We start from the raw sequence: 22,159 nt of genomic DNA, 5'->3' as shown, positions 1-22,159 counted from the left end.
TGTCATTGTTGCTATTTGGCTCACTTCAATTTGTCATGTGATTACTGTCTGTCGGGATATTCTTCCTGTTTGGCAGAGGTTACTTATGGTTCGCTTTTTTGCTTTCCCTCTCGCACCCACCACCTTGGGGTACTGGTTTGGTATTAATCTGTGAATTGATAATCTGCAGGTGGAAGTATGCAATTGACTAAAAGGTTACTTACCTGTGGTACTCTTACGTTACCCACCTGCCTGTCCACGCTGAAGAATGTTTACTGTACTGGTTATATGGCACAGAAATCCGTTTTGTGCACTGTTTTCCTTTAAGTTCATCAGACTTGTCTCAGTGGGGAAAATGATCTGAAATGACACCAGACCACCAATAGAAGTCCGATATGGCTCCTTAATGTCATGCCTGAAAGGAGCTGGAGCTGACTTGGTGCTGTGGTGCCATTTGTTAGCCTGCCTAGAACTGAAAAATGTGGGAGCAAATCCTCTTCCAACAATAGTCAAAACACACTTCACATATTAGTACCATCCGGGACAATGGATGATTTTAATCCCATTTGGCACCTAAACCATCAGTGGAGCCCAAAGAAAAGTTCACTGCCTTTGATAATGATCATGCTGTTGGATAATCTAACAGCAGATGCCTCACAATTCCTCTTATTCCCTATAAGATTTAGAAAAGGAAGGATCTCTGTAGCACCGGTTTGTGTTGTAGCTTGTAACTTGGAATTTTAAAGCATACAAGGGAAACCATACCTACCCAGTCTAGCCATCCCTTCACTGTTATTGACAAATATCCTACATGGCTTTACAGCCTGTTCTTGTATATCTACCCAAAGTCTCAGGATCAACTTTACTTGCCATGTGCCATCTTTTATTACTAGAAGGCATGTTTTGAAAATTATCTCCTCTTTGAGCTCCCGATTCCCTACATCCCTCTTAAAACATTCATAAATAGTGCTAGGTTTAAGAGTTATGCAAATCTGAATTTGTTTCTTGGATCTCTCCATTATACCAGCATCCATTCCTTTTTTTTAAATATACCTTATTTTCCTACTGTCCCTGTTTCGGATTAAATATATTTACTGTAGGTCCTTAAGTATTGGATTTTGCTTTCCTGATGTTGACTTTACCCGAATCTCAAAATTCAAGGAGCATATTGTGCAGTTGCCAGCATGTGATTTGTTGATTATCCTATCTCGTAGTCGTCTTGGTGTAACAAAGTAAAATCTTGGCAGGTTTGTTCGTTTTCCAGAGCAACCAAGATTTTTTTTATTAAACACATTTTATTGGGTTTCTCAAATCACACCATTTCATGTAATAAAGTGCATATACAATATCGGAGAACAAATTTGGCCATATTTGGTAACATGCTGTGAATTTGATAAGAGTCTGCATCTAGTTAACAGTAAGAACATATTGACAGGTAGCATGTTTGTACATTTGTGGTTGCCTCTGTTTTTAAACCCTGTTTAGTAAGATAACAGTTAACTGTGACTAATACTAAATTACCCCATCGACCCAGCAACGGGCGCACCCGGTAAACTTTAATTCTATGAGACCTGCTTAGGCGCTATTTCACAGAAATTGGGGAGGGGGTTGCATAGGTTCCCATTTGTTCAAATTCGTGGGATGGTGAACATCGGGAAGATGTTGCTGTAACGCATCAGGTTAGTAATGTTGTGCATAGTAGTAATGAGGGTGAGAGGGGCAAGGTGGGCAGGCAAACCAGAATTAGCCAAGTCTTATCCTACATGGCCTAGATCTGTGAGGATTTAATAGTGATGTTTCCCAGGGTATTTAGTGTCTGACGTTTTGAAGGACTCTAGGAAGAGGTCCCAGCTCATTGCTATAGGTCTTTTCCATAGGCCACTGCACTCTTCTCTCCGAAGAGCACCACTCTCTGCTAGTCCCCAGTGCTCTACTTCTTCTTTCAATGCCAACGCCCTAGATTGGGCAGCATTCTCAACCTCCTGGTGATGCTATGTTGAGCCAAATTAAGCGACCGGTCCAGAAGTCTGTCCGGGACTCAGTGACCCTTTCTCCGTGGGTAGAGACCTAGAAGGCAACTTTCAGCCGTGTGCTATGATGTGACCCCTACTACTCCCTTCAGGGCTGTCATGACCCGACTCCAATATTTGAGTAGGGCGAGGCAGGCCCAGAGAATATGAATTAAATCTGCATCTTGCTCTGGGCACCTGGAACAGACCGCTGTGGTGCTGGGGAAAATGGAGTGTATCCTATGTGGTGTGAGGTACGCCTTCTGTGTCCTCTTGTTTTGTATAAATTTAAGTTGTGAGTTGCGGTATACTCACTTGGGATATTCTAATATAGTCTTCCACTCTTTGTCTAGAAGTGTTCTATTAATATCTCTCTCCCAATTTTACCATACTGGTGAAAGAGGTGAAGGTTGGTGAGAGCTGATACCCCCGATAGGACCAACGGATCAGGTGTCTGCTAGTCCCCATCAAGTATAGTGAATTAACTAGTTCATTTGTGTCTGGTTCAACTCCGCCTGGTGCCCAATGTCGCTTGATGTATCACATCACATCAGACTTGCATGTACTATGAAAAGCGCCCTGTGAGCCCCTGTTCATGTATAAAGTCTGTGTGGTTGAATAGTGTTCCATCCCTGAACAGTGCCCCCCCCCCCCCCTCACCTCTAGAGCAACCAAGATGAGACTGCAAGTAGAAGCAAGATCAAGCAGACTGCTTTTTGTGTAGTCTGCTTATTCATGAAAGGCACCTTGAGTTTACTACGCCAGTCATTAACATGTACACTAGCACAGATTAATTGGCTAGTAGGCTAGGAGTGTGAATCCATTATATCTTAGTCCACATGTAAATTGTCACAGAAGTGTGTGCTTGTTGGGGAATTGAGTTGCACAACAGTTTTCGTTTATTCCAGTTGATTGTGCACAAATGCAGTGCTAGACTGACACCTTCCAAGCTCACTCATAAATGTTTTGACACGAACTTCTGGATACTTGCTTTTAGCCAAAAACTACTCAATACCCACAAATTTAAGGTTGAAATGTCATGAACCCAGACCGGCACATGCAGATGGTACAGTCTTAATTGTCAGCATGTGGCAAGTGTACAGCACTGATGTTTGTTAATTTCCTGGAATGCAGACAGACTGAGCTAATGTCCAACCGAAACCCAATTTGTATTCTTGAACATTTTCAGAGGGGGGGGGCGGGGGCGAAGAGATGGATAAATACTGAATAACTCGTACAATTTGAAAAATATTTGAATTAATGGCCTGTCAGTGGCAGTGACTGATGTGAATTATGGTTCTGTCCTTCAAATAAGAGAGACATAGTGACATAGGGTTCACTGAGTGAGGTGGATTTTAAATGTTTGATACAGCAATACAAGTATCGTGGTTTGCATATATGTTTAAGATCTAAAATGTATTTATATCACAACTGTGCCCACTGTAATGAAAGGTGACGGTGAAGTGAGCCCTAAAAATGCTAGCAAAAGCAGTTTTGAAAGGTATTCTGAGGTGAAGGATGGTCACACGTACATACCACTATGTTACTGCGACCCTTTTGAGGCAGTGGGACAGAATTAAATGTAGCCATGCACCAACTACAAACCCTTCCTCACTTTCACCCGTTGTGTGCAATTCAGAATTTGTGTCAGGCACTCTTGACACTCGTTACGTAGGCTGGGGAGGGGGGAGTGCCCCCATGTCTGGGGGAATCTCTACCAAGATGGAAACACCTTGGATCAGCAGACTTGTAGGCAATGCTTTCACCTGTCTTCCGCAGACTAGTTCCGCCTCAACCAACTACTAAAGTGGGCCAAAGCATGCACAGTAAAAGTTAAAGAACGTAGAGCTAAAACATCCCCCAAACCACTCTTAACACAAGTGTTCACTAAGAAAGGTATTAATCGCCTCTACTCTGCTCTGTGGGACCTTTCACAGCCACCGCAACATCCTTACCAGTCACAATGGGAACAGGACTTGACTATCACTTTTGCTGATGACACCTGGCAATTGCGATGGGCGCGTCCAAGAACTCCATTTGCTTACAACAGAAGGGCAATTCTTATAAACTCCTTACAAGATGGCACTTCACCGGGTTAGATTACATGCCATGGTAGAAACTCCTGATCACTGATGGAGGGATTGTGACTAAGGGCACCTGTTTACGTATGTGGTGGGTATGCGCACATGTTAAGCACTTCTGGGAGGAGGTGCTCCTGTTAATCTCTCAGAATTGTTCAGTGGCTCTACCAATGGATCCCTTTGTGTTTTTATTGGGTGGAGCAAGAGAAGATTCTGTCAAGCCATTCACAACCCCTCGGGCAAGTTGCTCACCTTTTTCCTCCTGGCAGCTAGGCTAACTATATTTCACACCTGGGAAGACCCCCTCCCGCCACGCCTGTTTTTGTGGTTGACTAAGGTAGGGCATATATTTATGTATACACCAAGGAACGATTGACTGCAATGGTTACAGAAAAGATGTTTACGCTTGAATGTACTTGGCTACCCTTCAAGACTTGCGTTGAGAGAAATAGGGTAAGTGTGAACTCAACCAATACTGTAACTACTACTGTACAACAAGCTCGTATAGGCACTCTCGCCATCTAATGGTGAACTTGAGGGGGAAGGGTAAAAAGTGGTTATGATGAGTTCAGCATCATTGGGCAAAGACACTACTTGCCTAATGGCTTTGCTTATGCTGGTGTCATTTGATGTAATGCATTGCCCTGAATGCCTCTGTCTTTCTCCTGATGCTGCCATCACCCTGGACTTGCACCATCCACCCCCCCCACCCTTCCTCTCTCATCCTGTTTTTTAATTTTCTGTTTAAAATGTTTTGAATAATAGAGAGCGGTTTAAAAAGAAAAAGTGAAACAGAAAAAATATGGTGACTCCCCTCTCCTCAAATAGAGGTGAATGGAGGGGTTGATGTTTGGGGTCCTAGGATTCTGTTTCCCTTTGGGAGTCTCTGGTATGTAGTGAGAATGATATCCGCTCTGTGCTGACAACTTTGTAGTGACATCTAAGCAGGAATGATTCCCACTGAAACCAGGACCCTTGTATGATTGTTGGACACCCCGCTTGCACATTGCTTGTTGGACCCCTAGCCACAGTCCTTGTTTCCCTTAGCCGATGAAGGCATATGTTAATTATAACCCCCCCCCCGCAAAATAAAATCTTCTCCACATGTGAGAGCAATGCTTACTCTGATAGGCTGTTTTGCAAATTTGCTTTGCCATACAAAATTGGCCAAGATAATTGAGGTCTTGTGGCGGTGACAGATATTCCTCCAAAATTGAGATTTTGTTCCTATTTGTGAATCTATTGTAAATGTTACATAGGTTTATTGAGTATCCATTCCTTATCCTGAAGTTCAACCCCAGAATGTCTGCACAATTAATACGCAATCCGTTAGTAGTATGAGTGAGCAAGATCTTTACCTAAATAATACGTTCCCTTGATGCACAGCCCATGTTTGAAGGGCGGGCCTCAATATAGAATGTTCTAAATCCTGCTCTATGTATTGGTTCAGTTGTCTTGAAAAGACAAAACTGGCAAGAATCAATAAAATCCGCTCCAGCTGGATCTACCAACTTACTACAGAGCCCTGCTACATTCCTTAACAAGAATTCGGCATGCTTAGGAACAGACTGGGTCACAGAGGCACTTAGAATGGTTATATCCACCCTGAACTTTCATAGTACGGAACTAGGTTGATTAGATCTCATTGAAGGATCCTGAGAAGGATGCTATTCCCTGTTCCAAAATCAACTTTTCACAAACCGATCCGGGCATGTCTTCCTGTAAAGGAGAGAGTTTATAGAGTCCATCAACTGAGGGTAATACTTCATCAGAAAAGCTAAACTAAGCTTCCCAGTAATGCTCCTGTGTGAGCCTGGAGAGATATCTGCATTTTGAATAGTAAGTAAATCAGAAGTGCAGAGATTCAGTCTGAATTGAACATTGCATCCTGGGGAAGGGGCTGTATGAGCATCTCATGATAGCAGCTCATCTACACAGTAGTGTTTCAAAAAAAATTAAACCAGGCAAGAGGGTTGCTAAGCCATTATGCAGATACTATGTCTGGGCGAAAAATCGAGAGACCATGCTGCCCATTTCTAATCTATTAGATCATCTAATAAGGGTGTCCGTATCTTCCTTGATGCCCTTCCTAAATTTCGGTAAGTTGCTCATGTAAATGATCCTACTTTGTATGCCAGGTTTCAAAATGTGTCTCAATTCGAAAATCTCTGGTGTTAGCTGTGCCAATTACGTTCATATTGATGCCCTACAATGCTACACGATGCTGTTCCTTAACCCCATGTACACCAAGTGACAGGATGTTAGTACGCAAATATGAGCTATTTCTAATATTCCCTCTTCGTACACAATTTACAGTAGTGGTCAGATTGTTATCACAAGGAACACCAGCTAATTCATTCACCATTTTAGGGCGCCTATCGCAGGTTTGTCTTTCTCCCCCAAGGTGTGGGTGGAGTTTGGACCAACCCTCCCCAGAAAACTCCTGTTAACAGTAAGTGGTCTGCATTATTACTAGCATTTCTTAGGTGCACTGGTTTATGTATTCTCCCAACCAGTACCTCACCGTATCGCATTTACATCAATTTCACTTTGTGTTGGTTGGCACAATTGGTTTGGTGAAGAACATGATTACCCAAGTTTAAGTCAATCATCGGAGTGAATCTATTTGTGCAAATAACTGAAGGGTTTACACAATGTTCCCCTCCTCAATTTTATTTTATTAAGTTGTTGAGCCTGCAAATCGGATACAGCAGAGCACCCGCAGGGAAGCAATGCCCTGCAACACATCACTTGGGCCTATAATGAACATACCTGAAGTTGAGGGATGCAGTTTTGCAGGATCACGTCCACCTTAGACCTATTGTAAACTTGCTTGGGTTACTCTTTAAAAAAAAAAAGTGTGATTTTTGTTGGAGGATTTTTTTCTTCTTGGTATCAGCCATATCTAAATACTTTTTCCTGGTTAAGAAGTATTTCTGCCTCCTTGATTAATGTTTCAATCTCTTGAAAGGTATAGGTCTCTGCTGTATGCTTGGAAGCCTTGATTGATTTACTCCCTGTTATGTGGGGGCTCTTCTGCTTTCCTTATGCCCATATTTACTGTAATTAATCGCAGCACACTTATATTAAGTTTGACACTGAAAATCACAAAATGCTGGATATTGCACAGTAGCAACTAGAAAGTGCACAATCAAGACAATTGCCCCGTGGATCACAACCACACAGGGGAACGGGTCAACACACCTGGCTCTTCAAATACACTTTGTAACAATTTGAAATGCATGCAACTTAGTCACCTTCAAAAGAAAAGGAAAGGGTGGGGGGGCCACCTGCCACTTCCTAGCGCTGACTGGCGCAGACGGCCTGCTCTTGGCCCGGGTATCCCTTGCTTTATAGCGCCAATGGAGCAGAATGGGTCTTGTTCCTCCTCAGTGTTGGCTGCTGGTCCTTGCCCGTCCGCCGCCAGCAACCCCACCTCAGCAGCAGCATGTTCTCGTCCAGTGCAACGTGGAAAAGTACTGCGCTCTTCCCCTTACAATGGTGGCTGCAGGTCATTCCATTCACCGCTGGCAGAATGGGCGCACAGCTCTCCCTCATACACCACCTTGTCTGTCTTCCTTGTCTCGGTCCTTACACACTGAGCTCTGTCTTCAGGTTGGTAAAGCCTTTACCTTTGTCGTGTGGTCGATATAGTATTATACAATGTTTATTTTTTTTCCTTGCCTTAATAATTGCAGCCAATCTAGGACAAACTATAGTGAAATTCTAAACTGGATCTAAAGATCGCCACAAAGAATAAACGAGTGTTTTTTCACAAGAGATGTAGCAATAGAACAAGGGACCAACATATGAGGCACAGCAGAGTTGTTTTGGAGTTGTGCCAACGTTTAAAGCTTAATATAACATCTGAAAATATTTGTCACGGTGGAGTAGTGAATGCATTGCAACAATGTACCAGCAGATGTTACTGTCAAAACATTAAAAGGATTCGAGACAGTCTGGGAAGACATTCAATAAGAGCTTGCGTAATGGTAGTCATTTTTTTCATATTTTTTGATTTTGAATCGTTTACATCCAGTTTATAACAAATTGTTATTGTTATTTCGACTGTTCCCTTATAAAGAGTATTACATTGCATTACTTTTCTTCAGCCTTCCTTACCCAGTAAATTAGGATTATGTACTCCTTTTATACTTCTTTTATAGAAGTAGAATATAATGGTTCATTCTACATTTTTGAATTGTATATTTGCTTTGATTGCAAAATATATTAATAGTTTATTACTAAACGAAAACGGATAATTTTTTCTAGATTTAAATAGCTGCTGAAGTCTAATCCTTTTTAATTTCTGTACGTGAATGCATAATTGAAGAAAATGTGTTAGATTTAAACATTACAGCCTTCCATCGCAAATTTGTTTTATAAACGCTATTGTTTTATTGCTTTCACAAACCTACATCCACAGCCCACCTGCTTGTATACATCACAAATGTTTTATGAAGTATGTGCTACTGCTGAGGAGTCCTTTTTTGTGCACGGTCAGTAAAATGCAGTATTGATGACACTTAAAAGGTGATGGTAATGATTAAACTATGTAGGGTCTGTTGTTGGTACTTGTTGGAAAATGAGTAGATTAGCCCATATAGTACTCATGATCTGGCATTTTCTTTTTCTGATAACGTGTTCTTTTGATATTGCAAGGATATAAATTAATTTGTTGCATTTATTGGCGTTTTTCTTTTTTGTCTTTGCAGTTGCTCGCTACATTTTTAATTCAATATGAAAGAATGAAAGGAGTCCAGTCATCTGCTATAATGTTACTTTTTTGGCTAATAGCAGTACTGTGTGCCGCAATACTGTTTCGGTCCAAAGTCCTAGATGCCTTAAAACCAGTAAGTGATTTGTTATCGGTTATCTGTTTGTTGAATATGTAGTTTTCACGGTTATTAGGTAAAATATGCAACAAATGCCTTGCTTAAAATATTTATACTCCGAAACATGTCAGCAATGCCGAAACGTACAAAACAAAGGTTTGATGTAAATGAAGTTAAAGCGGATGCACTGCCAACGCTATTCTCAGGAAAAGTCCTGTTCAAAACATTAAAGTGTATTAATGAAACGCCTCTGCAAGCGGCATCAGTCTCGTTCCATGGAGTGTCTTATTTTAATAGTGTTTTTGTTTCTTCTGAATCTGCCCTCAGTGGTCCGACCCGTAGCTTGGGCTCTCAATGACACACAACTCTGAAGTGGAAAACGGAATTCTATGCTCATGAGGGGAAAACAAACAAAGAAATGAAATATAATGAAACATTTTTGCTGAAATGTAAATTTAAGAAAAGTTGTTCTGATGAAAGGCTTTACCATAAGATGCAGAAATTCGGGTAATGGGTATGTAATATTTTGACTGCTCACCATAAAACAGTGCAAGCTGTAATGACAATTAATTCAACAGGCCTACAGTTTACAGTTGGAGCCAAAATTGCATACTGGTGACGGTTTGTTGCCTCACATTTTGTGATAAGTGGTTCACATGAGTTGCAAGTGTGATATTCCAAGGAAATTAGATGAGCATGGAAGGAGGAAGAGATGGAATGGTAGTGAAGCATGGATTTGTAGGCGTTAATGGAGTGTTGGGCATATGTGTGTTAAAGAAGGTATATTGATTAGTTTTACAGAGATAAGCTTTACTGTAAAAAACGTTTAAGGAACCAATAATAAATCAGTATGTAATTTTACAATTTTATTATGTCCTGTTCATAAGTCGTAAATATAAAGCGTTGGATGTTAACAATTACAGGGATTGAGATCTGACCCCCCCTTTATTTTCTATATGAAGCTCTTGGTGAGATAGGGGTCAGAGGTACTGCTTTGAGGCTCCTGGCCTCCTTTCTTGGCGAACGAGAGCAGAGGGTGAAGCTGGGTCAGTTCTTCTCAGCCCCAAAATCTTTGCAGTGTGGTGTCCCTCGGGGCTGTACTCTGAGCCCTACGCTCTTTAATATCTATGTGGCCCCGCTAGCAAAATTGGTGAGATCATTTGGACTGGAGGTGTTGTCCTATGCTGACAACACCCAAATAATGGTCGCCATAACGCAAGCTGTAAAAGATTCTGCCCTCAATTTCAGGAACTGTATGGAGGCAGTTTCCTGTTGGATGGTGGAAAACTTTTTGAAGCTGAATGGAGAGAAGACCGAGGTCTTGATTTTTGGGAGCAGTCAGAACATCTGGTCTAGTGACTGGTGGCCAGCATCGCTGGGAGCCTGCCCCTGCCCAGTTTCTCATGGGAAGAACTTGGGGGTCATCGTGGACAATGCCCTTTTACTGGATCTCCAGGTGAATAGGACTGTCTCCACCTGTTTCGGCATCATTAGAATCCTTAGAAAGATCTCTCATTTTTCTCCTGAAGCACGTAAACAGGCTGTTCTGGCCTTAGTAACGTCCAGATTGGACTATTGTAATGCCCTTTATCTGGGCATTAATAAAGGTCTTATCCACCGCCTACAGATGGTGCAGAATGCTGCAGCCAGACTGGTATTGAACCTCCCTAGACATCATTCATTCTCTGCCTCGATTAAGCTTCTGCACTGGCTTCCGATGGACTATAGGATCATGTTCAAGAACTTATGTTTGAGATAAGAAGCATTTTATGATTCCGGCTCTCAGGGCATCAAGGAAATTTTTGTGCAGCATTATGCTCCCACAAGATCCCTTCGATCTGCGGATACAAATTTGCTTATTATTCCGAGATTTAAGAGGGTTAAATGGGGCGGCAGAGCCTTCTCCACTGCTGCGCCCAAATTGTGGAACTCGCTTCCATTAGAAATCTCTTGCTTAGTCTCTTTACCACTGTTTCGTAAGGCCTTAAAGACCTGGCTTTTTTGTCGTTCCTCTGTTTAAGCTGGTTCTTCTCTCTTCGTCTCTGTCCTTGGATGTTCGCATCTAGCGCCTTGACGCCCTTGGGCTAAGTTTCGCGCTTTACAAGTCTAATTTCATTCATTCATTCATTCATATAAAAGTAACCTATTGGGAGTCGCCAGTATGTAGTTATAGTTGGGACCTAGTTTTCTTAGGAAAATAATGTTCGAGGCATGTGGGCTGCTGAATTCATATCTGTGCATAGATCGCCGCCTAGTGTTGGGTCCGGATGATTGCACTTTGTTGTCCTGGAAGAGTCTTCAAAGTATCACGAAATAGGTGGCTCCTCCTCTGGACTACAGTGCGCATGGGCATCCTCTCCATCCTCGGATTGTTTTTTTCCGCCATTGGGTTCGGATGTACTTCTGTTACTCGAAGTTCGGAAATATATATTTGTACCTTTTTGAAAGGGGTGTCAGTATTGTATCTTCGATCGGTACCTACTACTTATTCCTGTACTTTCTACTCAAGACGTCGAATCGGGCCGCGTGGCCTTCTCGACACCAGGGCCAATGGTCGATGGAACGAAGTCCTTTCAAGCGATGCCCCAACTGTAACTCTAAATACCCGCACATCGATAAACACCCAGTCTGTAATAAGTGTTTATCTCCTGAACACAACGAAGCCGACTCCTTAGCCTGTGCTCAATTTAGATCGAAAAAGACTCTTCGGGTTCGATGTGCAGCGCTACAGACAATGCAGAGGTCAGCGCCCGAGCCAGAGAACATCTTTGAAGACGACGAAGAGGTCGTCTAGCATGAGGACTCAGATCAGCAGTCGGAGCAGGGGTCCGAACACGACTCCAACTACTGCATCGATGAAGAGGAAGACATCATCGAGGTAGGGGACGACGAACCAGGCATGGGAGCCGTCGAGGACGACTCCAGCGAAGACACTGGGCCGACCGTGCGTACGGAGCCCAATATATTCGCAGATTCAAATCCAGAGGCTCAGGTCGAGGCATCGCCGGAAGGCCTTAGCCAAGATCAGCACGATGATTCCATAGCCCCGCAGTTTAGCACGGCTACAAATATATTATAAGAGCCATCGGTACGACTTTCCGAAAAACTGGAAAAATCGAAACCGGTAGCCACCAAACAGAAACCGAAACTTATCAACATCCCATTCTTCAGACCCAAAATGGCGGATCCGTCGAAGCCGACCAAGCAAAGACAGGTCGTCGACCCATCGAGGTCGCTTGTAAAGGTTGTCGAGGCCAGAGCCACTACTCCTACGTTCGCGGTTAAGCGGAAGGCAGTCGACCCGACGACGTCGACGCCTGGCAACACTAAAAAGGGACTCGAACGGACAACGGTTATCGATCCGAAGTTACGCGTCGAACAACCGAAGCAGGTGCACGCAAAAACACTTAAGCCAAAGTCAAGTCTCGAGCCGAAGACCTCCGTCGAACCAAGGGACCACAGCATCGCTTCGATGCAACATGCTCCTAAATCAACACCAGGCCACAAACTGGTTATTGAACAACCAAAAACTATCGGATCGATCACCACGGCTCCAAAACACATCATACAGGCTACTAAAACGGTCACACAACCAAAAGCTCTCGGACCAATTAAAATTCGGACTCCCTCCGCATATCAAGCCACGGGCGCTCGGGAAACATAGCGGATTACAACCAAGCCAGCCGAAAAGGCCAAGATTGGGGGACGTAGCACCTGTAGCAGAGGAACAGGATCTCTCAGCTGACGAACAGTCTAAACTGTATGTCGACCCCGACCCTGAAAGCTTACCCTGTTGAAAAGTAAGATCAGGCCTGAAACTAACGTTGAGTCCTACAAAATACCTCTAAAGAAAAAAAGAGACACTTCAACATCTCCAGTGCTCTTTGAACCTATCACACCATATGTGCAGCAAACGTATATGTACTCGCCCACACGCACGGATAACTATGGGGAGTATGAGGACAGTGACCAATACAATTATCCAACAGATGCTGACCAGGACACACAAACTCAGCCATGGACTGACCCTGTGGATCCTGGAGATTCTCAAACAATTCCTGATAACACTGCATACCCTGTTAAAACATTGCCTACAGAGGACACGGCTGCCTTTAACGCGCTAATAGAAAGAGCTGCATATAATCACCATGTGGAGATGCACGCAGATCCCATTGATAAAGACTTACTCTTTGACACTTTTAGCACCTCTGAAAAAAGCGTCAAAACATTGCCAATGCTAAAAGGGGTGCTTAAACATGCAGGGGACATTTTCAAAGACACCACCAGGGCACGGGTCATTAACCCTTGGATAGAAAGAAAATATAGACCAGCCTCGGTTGACCCTACATACATTAGGGGACATCTGTCTTTGGACTCTCTAGTTGTCTCCAATGCACGTAAACGTGCTAATTCTCAAACATCTGGCAAAGCTCCACCTCCAGACAAAGAGTCCAAAATTATGGAGGCATCGGGAAAAAGGGTGGCTGCTCAAGCAGCTAACATCTGGAGAATTGCAAACACGCAAGCCCTGTTAGCAAGATATGACAGGGCGCACTACGACACACTGGAACAAATCTTTTAACACCTACCTGACCTTTATAAAGAACAGGCAGAATTCCTGATACAGGAGGGCAAGGTCATATCTAATGCATCCATAAAATGTGCCTTAGATGCAGAGACACCGCAGCCAGAGCTATCAACACCAGCATCCTGCTTAGACAACATGCATGGCTACGCATCTCCGGGTTTAAAAATGAGGTTCAAACGACTTTACTTAATCAACCCGTTAACCCTGACTTTTTATTTGGTCCTGATGTGGAGACCATACTGGACAAAATGAAAAAGGACACAGACAGCCAAGTCTATGGGTGCCCTGCAGTCACAGCAATATAGAGGCGGTTCCTTACGTCGCTCCAGCAACAGAGGAGCTCTTAGAGGAGCCTCAACACAGCAAACCTCTTATAATAAAAGCAACACGCAAAACACCTACAACAAAAACAGTAGAGGTGGATACCGTGGCAATAGCACCAAGGGTAGAGGACGAGGAAATAACAGCTCCAGGTCCTCCACCAAACAGTGACTTCTTGTCACTGCCCCCAGACCATGTAACACCGGTCGGGGGAAGACTACAGCAGTTCCTGCCAGTCTGGGAAACCATAACTACAGACAGGTGGGTGAGGCAAATTATACGGCATGGCTATTGCCTAGAATTACTGTCCACACTGCCCAACATACCCCCAAGACAACGTCCTATGTCCGCAGAACACCTACACTTATTGCAGTAGGAGGTCATCAGCATGCTACAGAAAGGGCCCATAGAACTAGTACCCTTAGAACACCAGGGTACAGGGGTGTACTCTCTGTACTTTCTAATCCCCAAAAAGGACGGGTCTCTCAGACCAATTTTAGATCTCAGGCCCCTAAACCAATACATCTTGTCAGAGCATTTCCACATGATCACTCTGCAGCAGGTGTTGCCACTGTTGCGTCAAGGAGACTTCCTCGCAACATTGGACCTCAAAGACGCATATTTCCATAAACCTATATACCCGGCACACAGGAAATACCTCAGGTTCACGATTCATAACCAGCACTACCAATTAAAGGTCCTCCCTTTTGGGGTAACAGCCCCAAGGGTGTTCACCAAGTGCTTAGCAACAGTAGCTGCACACCTCAGAAGACAGCACATACATGTCTATCCATATCTGGACGACTGGCTAATACAAGCACAGTCGGCCCAGCAGTGTGCCAGCCACATGTCGCGCACAATTCACCTCCTGCACAACCTAGGTTTCTCGCTGAACTACAACAAATCCCATCTCCAGCCTGCCCACGTCCAGCAGTATCTGGGAGCAACTATAGACACTCTGGCAGCAAAAGCACAACCAAATCCTGCCAGAATAAACAGCATCCAAATGCTCATCCAGAAGTTCAGGCCACAACACTCTCTCCCAGCCCGAGTGTTTATGCAACTGATTGGCATGATGGCCTCGTGCATCTTCATAGTCCCTCATGCCAGACTTCACATGCGTCCGCTGCAAGAGTGCCTAGCACGGCAGTGGAACCAGGCTCAGGGCCAATTAAACGACCTAGTGTTGGTGACCAGTCGCGCATAAAGCTCTCTTCATTGGTGGAAACCACAAAACCTTTGCAAAGGACGACTGTTCCAGGAGCCTGTACCACAAATTGCGCTCACACGGACGCATCCCTTATAGGGTGGGGAGCACATGTTCTCCACCACACAATACAGGGACTCTGGACCACGCAGCAAAAACAATTGCACATCAACCTGCTGGAACTAATGGCAATTTTCATGGCAATGAAAGCTTTCAAAGTACACCTCTGCAACAAGACCGTGTTGATCCGGACGGACAACATGACTGCAATGTACTATCTACAAAAACAGGGAGGAACACACTCTCCACAACTGTCGCATCTGGCACAAAGAGTGTGGAAGTGGGCCATCCAGAGAAACATTTTCCTCCTGGCGGAACACCTTCCAGGCAAGGACAATCGGATAGCGGATCTGCTCAGCAGACACAGCCAGCAAGTGCACGAGTGAGAGATTCACCCCTCAGTGCTTCAACCATACTTCCAGCGGTGGGGACAGCCGGAAATAGACCTGTTCGCCACAAAGGAAAACGCTAAATGCCGGTCCTTCGCCGCAAGGTTCCCACACCCGCAGTCTCAGGGGAATGCGATATGGATGAACTGGTCAGGCAAATTTGCATACGCTTTTCCAGCAGCACCACTGATACCGCTAGTGGCACGCAAACTGCGCCAGCATTCCATGACGCTGATCCTAGTTGTTCCTACATGGGCGAGACAACCGTGGTACACCACGTTCCTAGAACTTTCCGTGGTGCCCCATCAAAGGCTACGCCTAACACCCAGCCTCTTAACGCAGAGCCATAGAGACATTCAGCACCCAGATCCGCAGCAGCTGAACCTATGCAATCTGGCTCCTGAGGTCTTAGAGTTCGGCTACCTCAACTTACCTCCTGACTGCATGAACATTATCAAGGAGGCAAGAAAGCCTACAACAAGAGCTTGCTATACGTCAAAGTGGAAGTGTTTTGTCATTTATTGCAACAACAACGACATAAACCCTCTGGACGCATCCATTCAAAATATCGTATGCTATCTTTTGCACTTACACCACTGCAATTTAGCCTACACGTCCATACGGATACACCTAGCAGCCATAGCTGCTTACCTTCAGAACAGACAGCATCTTTCGCTGTTCAGAGTGCCTGCAATTAAGGCATTCATGGAGGGCCTCAAACGAGTAATTCCACCAAGACATCCACCTTCCCCCGTCGTTTTAACCAGACTAATGGGACCTCCTTTTGAGCCATTACACTCCTGTGAAATACAATTTTTAACGTGGAAGGTGGCTTTTCTCGTAGCCATTACTAAGCTTCAAAGAGTTAGCGAGCTGCAAGCCCTTCATTCAAATTCACGCAAATAGGGTCGTGCTTCAGACAAACCCTAAATTCATGCCCAAAGTGGTATCACAATTCAAACAATAGAACTGCCAGTGTTCTTTCCAAATCCACAGTCAGTACCTGAAAGCGCCCTACACACACTGGATGTTAAAAGAGCTCTGCTGTATTACATAGACAGGACTAAAGATTTCAGGAAGACAAAACAGTTGTTTGTTTCACCACAGCACAAAGGTAACCCCATTTCAAAGAATGGCTTAGCTAGATGTATAGTTAAATGCATCCAAATATGTTACATTAAAGCTAAACTTACTTTAACAGTGCCCCCAAGAGCGCATTCCACGCGCAAAATTGGGGCATCTATGGCTTTCCTAGAAAACATCCCTCTACAGGAAATATGTAGAGCAGCCACATGGACAACCATACATACATTTACCAAACACTACTGCGTAGATGTACACTCCAAGCAGCTGTAGGACAGGCTGTTCTCAAAACTCTTTTTCAGACTGCTGCAGCTGGCACGGGCAGCCACCGCTAGGGGAGGGACTGCTATACATTCTATGCACAGATATGAATTCAGCAGCCCACATGCCTCGAACGGACTATGCTACTTACCAGTATGCATCTGTTCTTGGCATGTAGGGTTGCTGACATTCATATCGCCCGCCCTCCTCCCCGGTGCCTGTTGCAGCTGCAGCACTCTTTCATTCATTCTTACTCTTACTTTCTTGCATGGACATCTCTTACTGTATCACACCATCTCTGCCACAATGGCGAAAAACAATCCGAGGATGGAGAGGATGCCCATGCGCACTGTAGTCCAGAGGAGGAGCCACCTATCTCGTGATACTTCGAAGACTCTTCCAGGACAACAATGTGCAATCATCCGGACCCAACACTAGGCGGCGATCTATGCACAGATATTAATGTCAGCAGCCCTACATGCCAAGAACAGATGAGATGCATACTGGTAAGTAGCATATTCCTTTTTGTGTCTTGCTAATAAGTTTAGCACCATTTGACGAATCTTCACTCACTTTTCAAAACTAGTATGCCACTTGCTTCAGCTGTGGTTCTCAAGCGGGGCCAGAGAAAAAGGGCAGGTCCCAAAATGCTCTTCCTCATGCAATTTCCCACAGTGATTTTAGACACAACTACAGCCCTAACCACTGAATGGAATTAAACCAATTGTGGCAGAAAGCTAGATCTTGGTCCAGAAAGATTTTTGTAATTTGAGGTAAATTCATTCAGTAGTTTTTAAGTAATGAAAAAAAATAGTATGTAGAACTGGAGAATCGGAGGGTCCGTGGATCCGACAAATCTCATGCTGAAATCTGATTGGCTGCCACCACTTCAACCAGGAAGTGGTAGCTGCTGTCGAAAAAAATGCACAAAGTTCTCCGCCCCCCCCTCCCTCCTCCACCTCAAGCGGGCAGGGTAGGAATACCCTAACCCCCAAGGCCTTGTGGTGTGGTTTCCCAAAGACCTCGCATAAGACCAAAAACAGTTTGTTTTCTTAAAAATTTGGCTCCGAATCTTTTGCAAAACTTAAAGGGAAAAAAGTGCAGTCTCACATGCATTTTTTTCTTCAATGCACCCCGGGTGGGCCAGGTCCCGCGAGCCTGGGAGGGCGTAGCTGCCTGCCCCCAGGCTGATTTCGGCCCGTGGACCCCACCCCCTGGAGCCTGCTCAATATAAAGGGGGAGGGGGCACACGGCCCCTTCCTCGGGTAGGCTGACTTCAGCCCCGGGATCCTCATCCCTTGGGGCTCGGAAGCAGAAATAAAATGGGAGGGGGGCACGCAACAGATTTTTGGCTCCGGGTATCCCATCCCGAGGCCTGGCTGTAGTTTGTACAAACCTGGGCTGATTTCAGTCCCTCCACCCCCGGGCTGGTTTTAGCCCCAGGATTCCCATCCCACAGTGCCCAGCCGTATAAATAGACTGGGAGGGGGCCACGCAGTTGATCTCCTGAGTGGAATTCGGCCCTGGGAACCCTATCCTCAGGGTCCCATCCATAGTTTGGAAGACGGCACGGGCCCCTCCCTGGGCCGATTTTGGGTCCGGGGACCCATTCAGCCGTGGCCCGGACGCCTTCGGGAAGGGGTGGCCGTGCTGCTCCCCTCCGTGAGCCATTGAGGTCCCTGGGGACCCCACATGTCTTGAGTGTCATAGAACGTCATGAGTGATGTAATATGTGAGGTATTGGTCATAAGCAGTGCAGGATGGTGGGCGCAAGTTATAGTTGGCTCTGCTAACTAACTGGTGAATATCTGTGGGTTTTTTTTTGTTCAAAATGTTAATGTTACTGACCTGTTCAACTAAGTATAACGTTACTTTAACTTTAGTTTTTTTCTAGTGAATTTAAATTTTTTAAACATATTTTATTACCATACAAAAAGCTGACACTCCGCCAGGCGGGAGTGGTCTGGAGGGCCTAGCCTGTGGCAAACCCCACAAAGGCAACCAACCATGCACTGCCTTTGTCTGTGCACAGCAGGAGGTCGGCAACCAACCCCCTGCAGGCAGTCAACCTCACGCTATGCACAGCCTTTTGTCACATATGGCGTGTGTGGTTGACAGCAAGGCCTCTGTTGCAGCCGCATGGCGCCTCCCAAACCCCTCAAAAGGGGCAGGTCCTTACATTTGTTTTAAATGCAGCCCTCTTTTTTTTAGCTTTCTCAGGCTTTGGGGAACCCATCCCACGGGTCCCCGCGTGGCCCACCTTCTCCAGCCTCATTCGGCCCTGGAGACACCATCCCTAGGGCCACGTGTATTTTTAACGGGGGCGCATGTACTCCTCCTCCTGAGCCAAATTAGGCCCTGGTCAGGCCCTTGTTAATTTCACTGGGGAGGGGCGATCTGCGCTGCCTCCCTCCTTGAGCCTTTTTTGACCCCGGGTACCCCATCCCTCGGCGCAGTTGTGTGTGTGCTAAACACATCTTGAAGATGTTAATAAAACATTCTGCCCGTTGCTTAGGATTTAGATCGGTGGTTTGTAATTCGCATTTTCTGGCTTTTTCTTTGGTGGCTTTATTTGCTTCAGACTGTCCAGCTTGAATTTTTCCCTCCCATTCTCCAAACATTGTTTACTGTATTCTTCCAAAAATTCTCTTTCTGTGAACAGTCCTTTAAATCTTTTGATCTTGTCACATTTTCTATGCATTCAAAGACAAAGGTCAAATGTCAAGCTTTCTACCGAGAGATCATGATGTTTACATTCTTTTCTCGGACTTTAAAGTGAGAATTTGAGAAATCCTTCTGTGTATCCCTCTAACAGTTGAGGGTGTAGGACATTTTTTTCCTAGCACATAGCACACAAAAACAAGCAGTGGCAAAGCCAATAGGTCTCGCTGTTAGCTTTGCAAATATGTTTTATCCATGTTGTACACGAGTGGCTGCTGTTCAGCATGTCTAAAAGTTTGTGGTTAAAGGAGAGTGGATTGGAGTGTTGTAAAGTGGAGTGAAGTAGAATGGAGTGGTATGGCTTAGAGTTGAATGGTGTGGAGAGGAGTGTTGTATCAAACTGGAGTACAGTGGTGTGGAGTAGCTTAGAGCCGAGTGGTGTGGCATTGAGGGTGTTCAGTGGAGTGTTGTGGAGCGGAGTAGTCATTGAGGGGAGTAGCGTAATGTGGAGCAGTGTCCTAGAATAAAGTGGCCTAAAGTGGCATGGAATGGCATAGATGGAGTTGTGTAGAGCATCAGAGTGGAGTAGTGTCTATAATTGCATAGACTGCTGTAGAGTTGAGTGGTGTGGAGTATAGTGTCAGTGGAGCAAATGTTAATGGAGTTGAGAATCATTTAGTGAAGTGTCATAGTGGCCTTAAGTTAAGTGGCGTTAAGTACAGCGGTGCTAAATAGATTGGCATAGAGTGCAGTGGCATAGAATAGAGTGGTGCAGGGTAGATTGCAATGGTGTAGAGTGCAATGGTGCAGAGTGCAGTAGTGTAGAATAGATTGTTTCAGAGTAGAGTGAAGTGGCATTGAGTGGAGTAGTGCAGGTTAGATAAAGTGCAGTGGCATATAATGCAGTAGAGTGGCGTAGTTAGTGTTGCAGAGTAGAATGCTGTGGCATTGAGTAGAATGATGTAGAGTATAGTGGCGTAAAATGCAGTGGTGCAAAGTTGGTGTCATGTGCAGTGGCACAGGGTGCATTGGTTTTGAGTAAAATGGTGTAGAGTGCAGTGGCACAGCATGTAGTGAAGTAGAGTGGCGTATAGTGGAGTAGAGTAATTGTTTCAGTCAATAAGAGTGGAATGGCGCAGGGTAGTTTGCAGTGGTATATAGTACATTAGCATATAGTGCAAAGTTGCGGGGTGGTGTAAAGTGCAGTGGTGCAAAGTGCAATGGTGCATAGACGAGTAGGGTAGAGTGTACTGGTAGAGTGGTGCAGAGTAGATAGGCATAGAGTGCAGTGTTGCACAGTAGATTAGCGTGCCGTGGCACAGAGTGCAGTGGCACAGAGGTTCAGAGTAAAGTGATCTAGAGACCAATGGTGTAGAGTGCAGTGGTTTAGAGTGCATGGCGTAGCATGGAGTGATGCAGAGAATAGAATGGCATACGGTTGAGTGCTGTGTTGCAGAGTATATTGTCGTACGGTGCAGTGGTGTAGAGCGGCGTATAGTGCCTTGCTTTTCAGTAGAGTGCAGTGGCAACGAGTGCAGTGGTGTAGAGTGAATTGTTTACTAGTAGAGTGCAGTGGTGTACGTTAGGTTAGAGTGCATAGAGTATTGATGCAGAGTAGGTTAGAGTGGCATAGAGTGGATTGACATAGAGTGCACTGGGGTACAGTGGAGTGGTACAAGGAGTGCATTGGCATAGATTGCAGTGGCCTAGAGTGCAGTGTTGCAGAGTAGGGTGGCAAAGTGGAGTGGGCGGAATGGTGTAGTGCAGTGGTGAAGAGTGCAGTGGTGCAGATTTGAGTAGAGTGGACACATCTTCAATTGAAATGACCATTACATTTCCTCTGACCACAGAGATGTGGTGTTAGGGCGCAGCCCGGTTGGTTCCCCCTCTACGGTCCACGTGGTTTCCCTGTGGCGTCGCAGGTTGTTGCTGTTGCTCATAGCCCTGCCTTGATCACACCCCGGGCTTCCGGGCAGGCGCCGCCGTAGACTCACCTTTCTCCGGCTTCTTTCTCCGGAGGCAGAGTCGGCACTGGTGCGGCGCCGGAGGCTTGCCTCCCCAGCTCTGGTGCCGCCTTCTTCTGAAGGAGAGCTTGACGTAGTTTCAGCGCCAGACTGCGCCCACGCAACGCCAGATGCAGCCGAGTCTGCGACTTACGAGGCAAGATCGACACTGGGTTGTGGACTCCTCTCTAGAGGCCTCTGGAGAGAGTTTGGCGCCGCCCTCGTGCCCGGCATCGCCGGAGGTATTGTTGCCAGTGCCTTCCTTGGAATTTGTGTAACCTCCTCAGGAGGTCCTAGATTCGGCAGGCTCTTCTCCTCCCAGGAGACCCATCAGGATCCTCATTCTTCAATGGGGCTCCCTTCCATGGGGCATTGGTCGCACCCTCGGTGTCTTGGGAGGGTCAGCTAACAACCCTCCCCCACTGATGAGCTGTTGTCCCCTCCGAGGAGGGCTACCAAGGCTGGTGCTGCTTTTTTGAGGGTGGTCTCATTGGCCACCTGCATTTTAAACATGCAACCCCCTTCTGCCTCTTTGTCTGTGGACCCCTTGCTTGAGGTCCTGCACCGTGGGTCCGTTAATGTGGATCCGCTTCTGCCCTTAGAGGCTTCCCTTTATGATGCCTTTTTGGGTACCTGGGTTCGGCCTGCTTCATGTGACCCATTGGCTCGTTCAGTTTTACAC

General features: G+C 45.5%; 1 protein-coding gene across 2 annotated transcripts in view; it reads left to right on the top strand.

Moving 5' to 3' along the window:
• The window catches only part of LOC144784432 (multidrug resistance-associated protein 1-like), a 1,651,426-nt gene that overhangs the window by 261,018 nt on the left and 1,368,249 nt on the right, over positions 1–22,159 (top strand). For both annotated transcript variants that reach the window (XM_078663183.1, XM_078663184.1), the window contains exon 4: positions 8,785–8,922. In XM_078663183.1, the coding sequence (XP_078519309.1) occupies positions 8,785–8,922 (138 nt within the window). The remainder of the gene's footprint in view (positions 1–8,784; positions 8,923–22,159) is intronic.

Source organism: Lissotriton helveticus, chromosome 10 (genome assembly GCF_964261635.1).
Source record: "Lissotriton helveticus chromosome 10, aLisHel1.1, whole genome shotgun sequence".
NCBI classification, from domain to species: Eukaryota; Metazoa; Chordata; class Amphibia; order Caudata; family Salamandridae; genus Lissotriton; species Lissotriton helveticus.
Note: the sequence above shows the minus strand (reverse complement) of the source record. Positions and strands in the feature narration are given on the sequence as shown.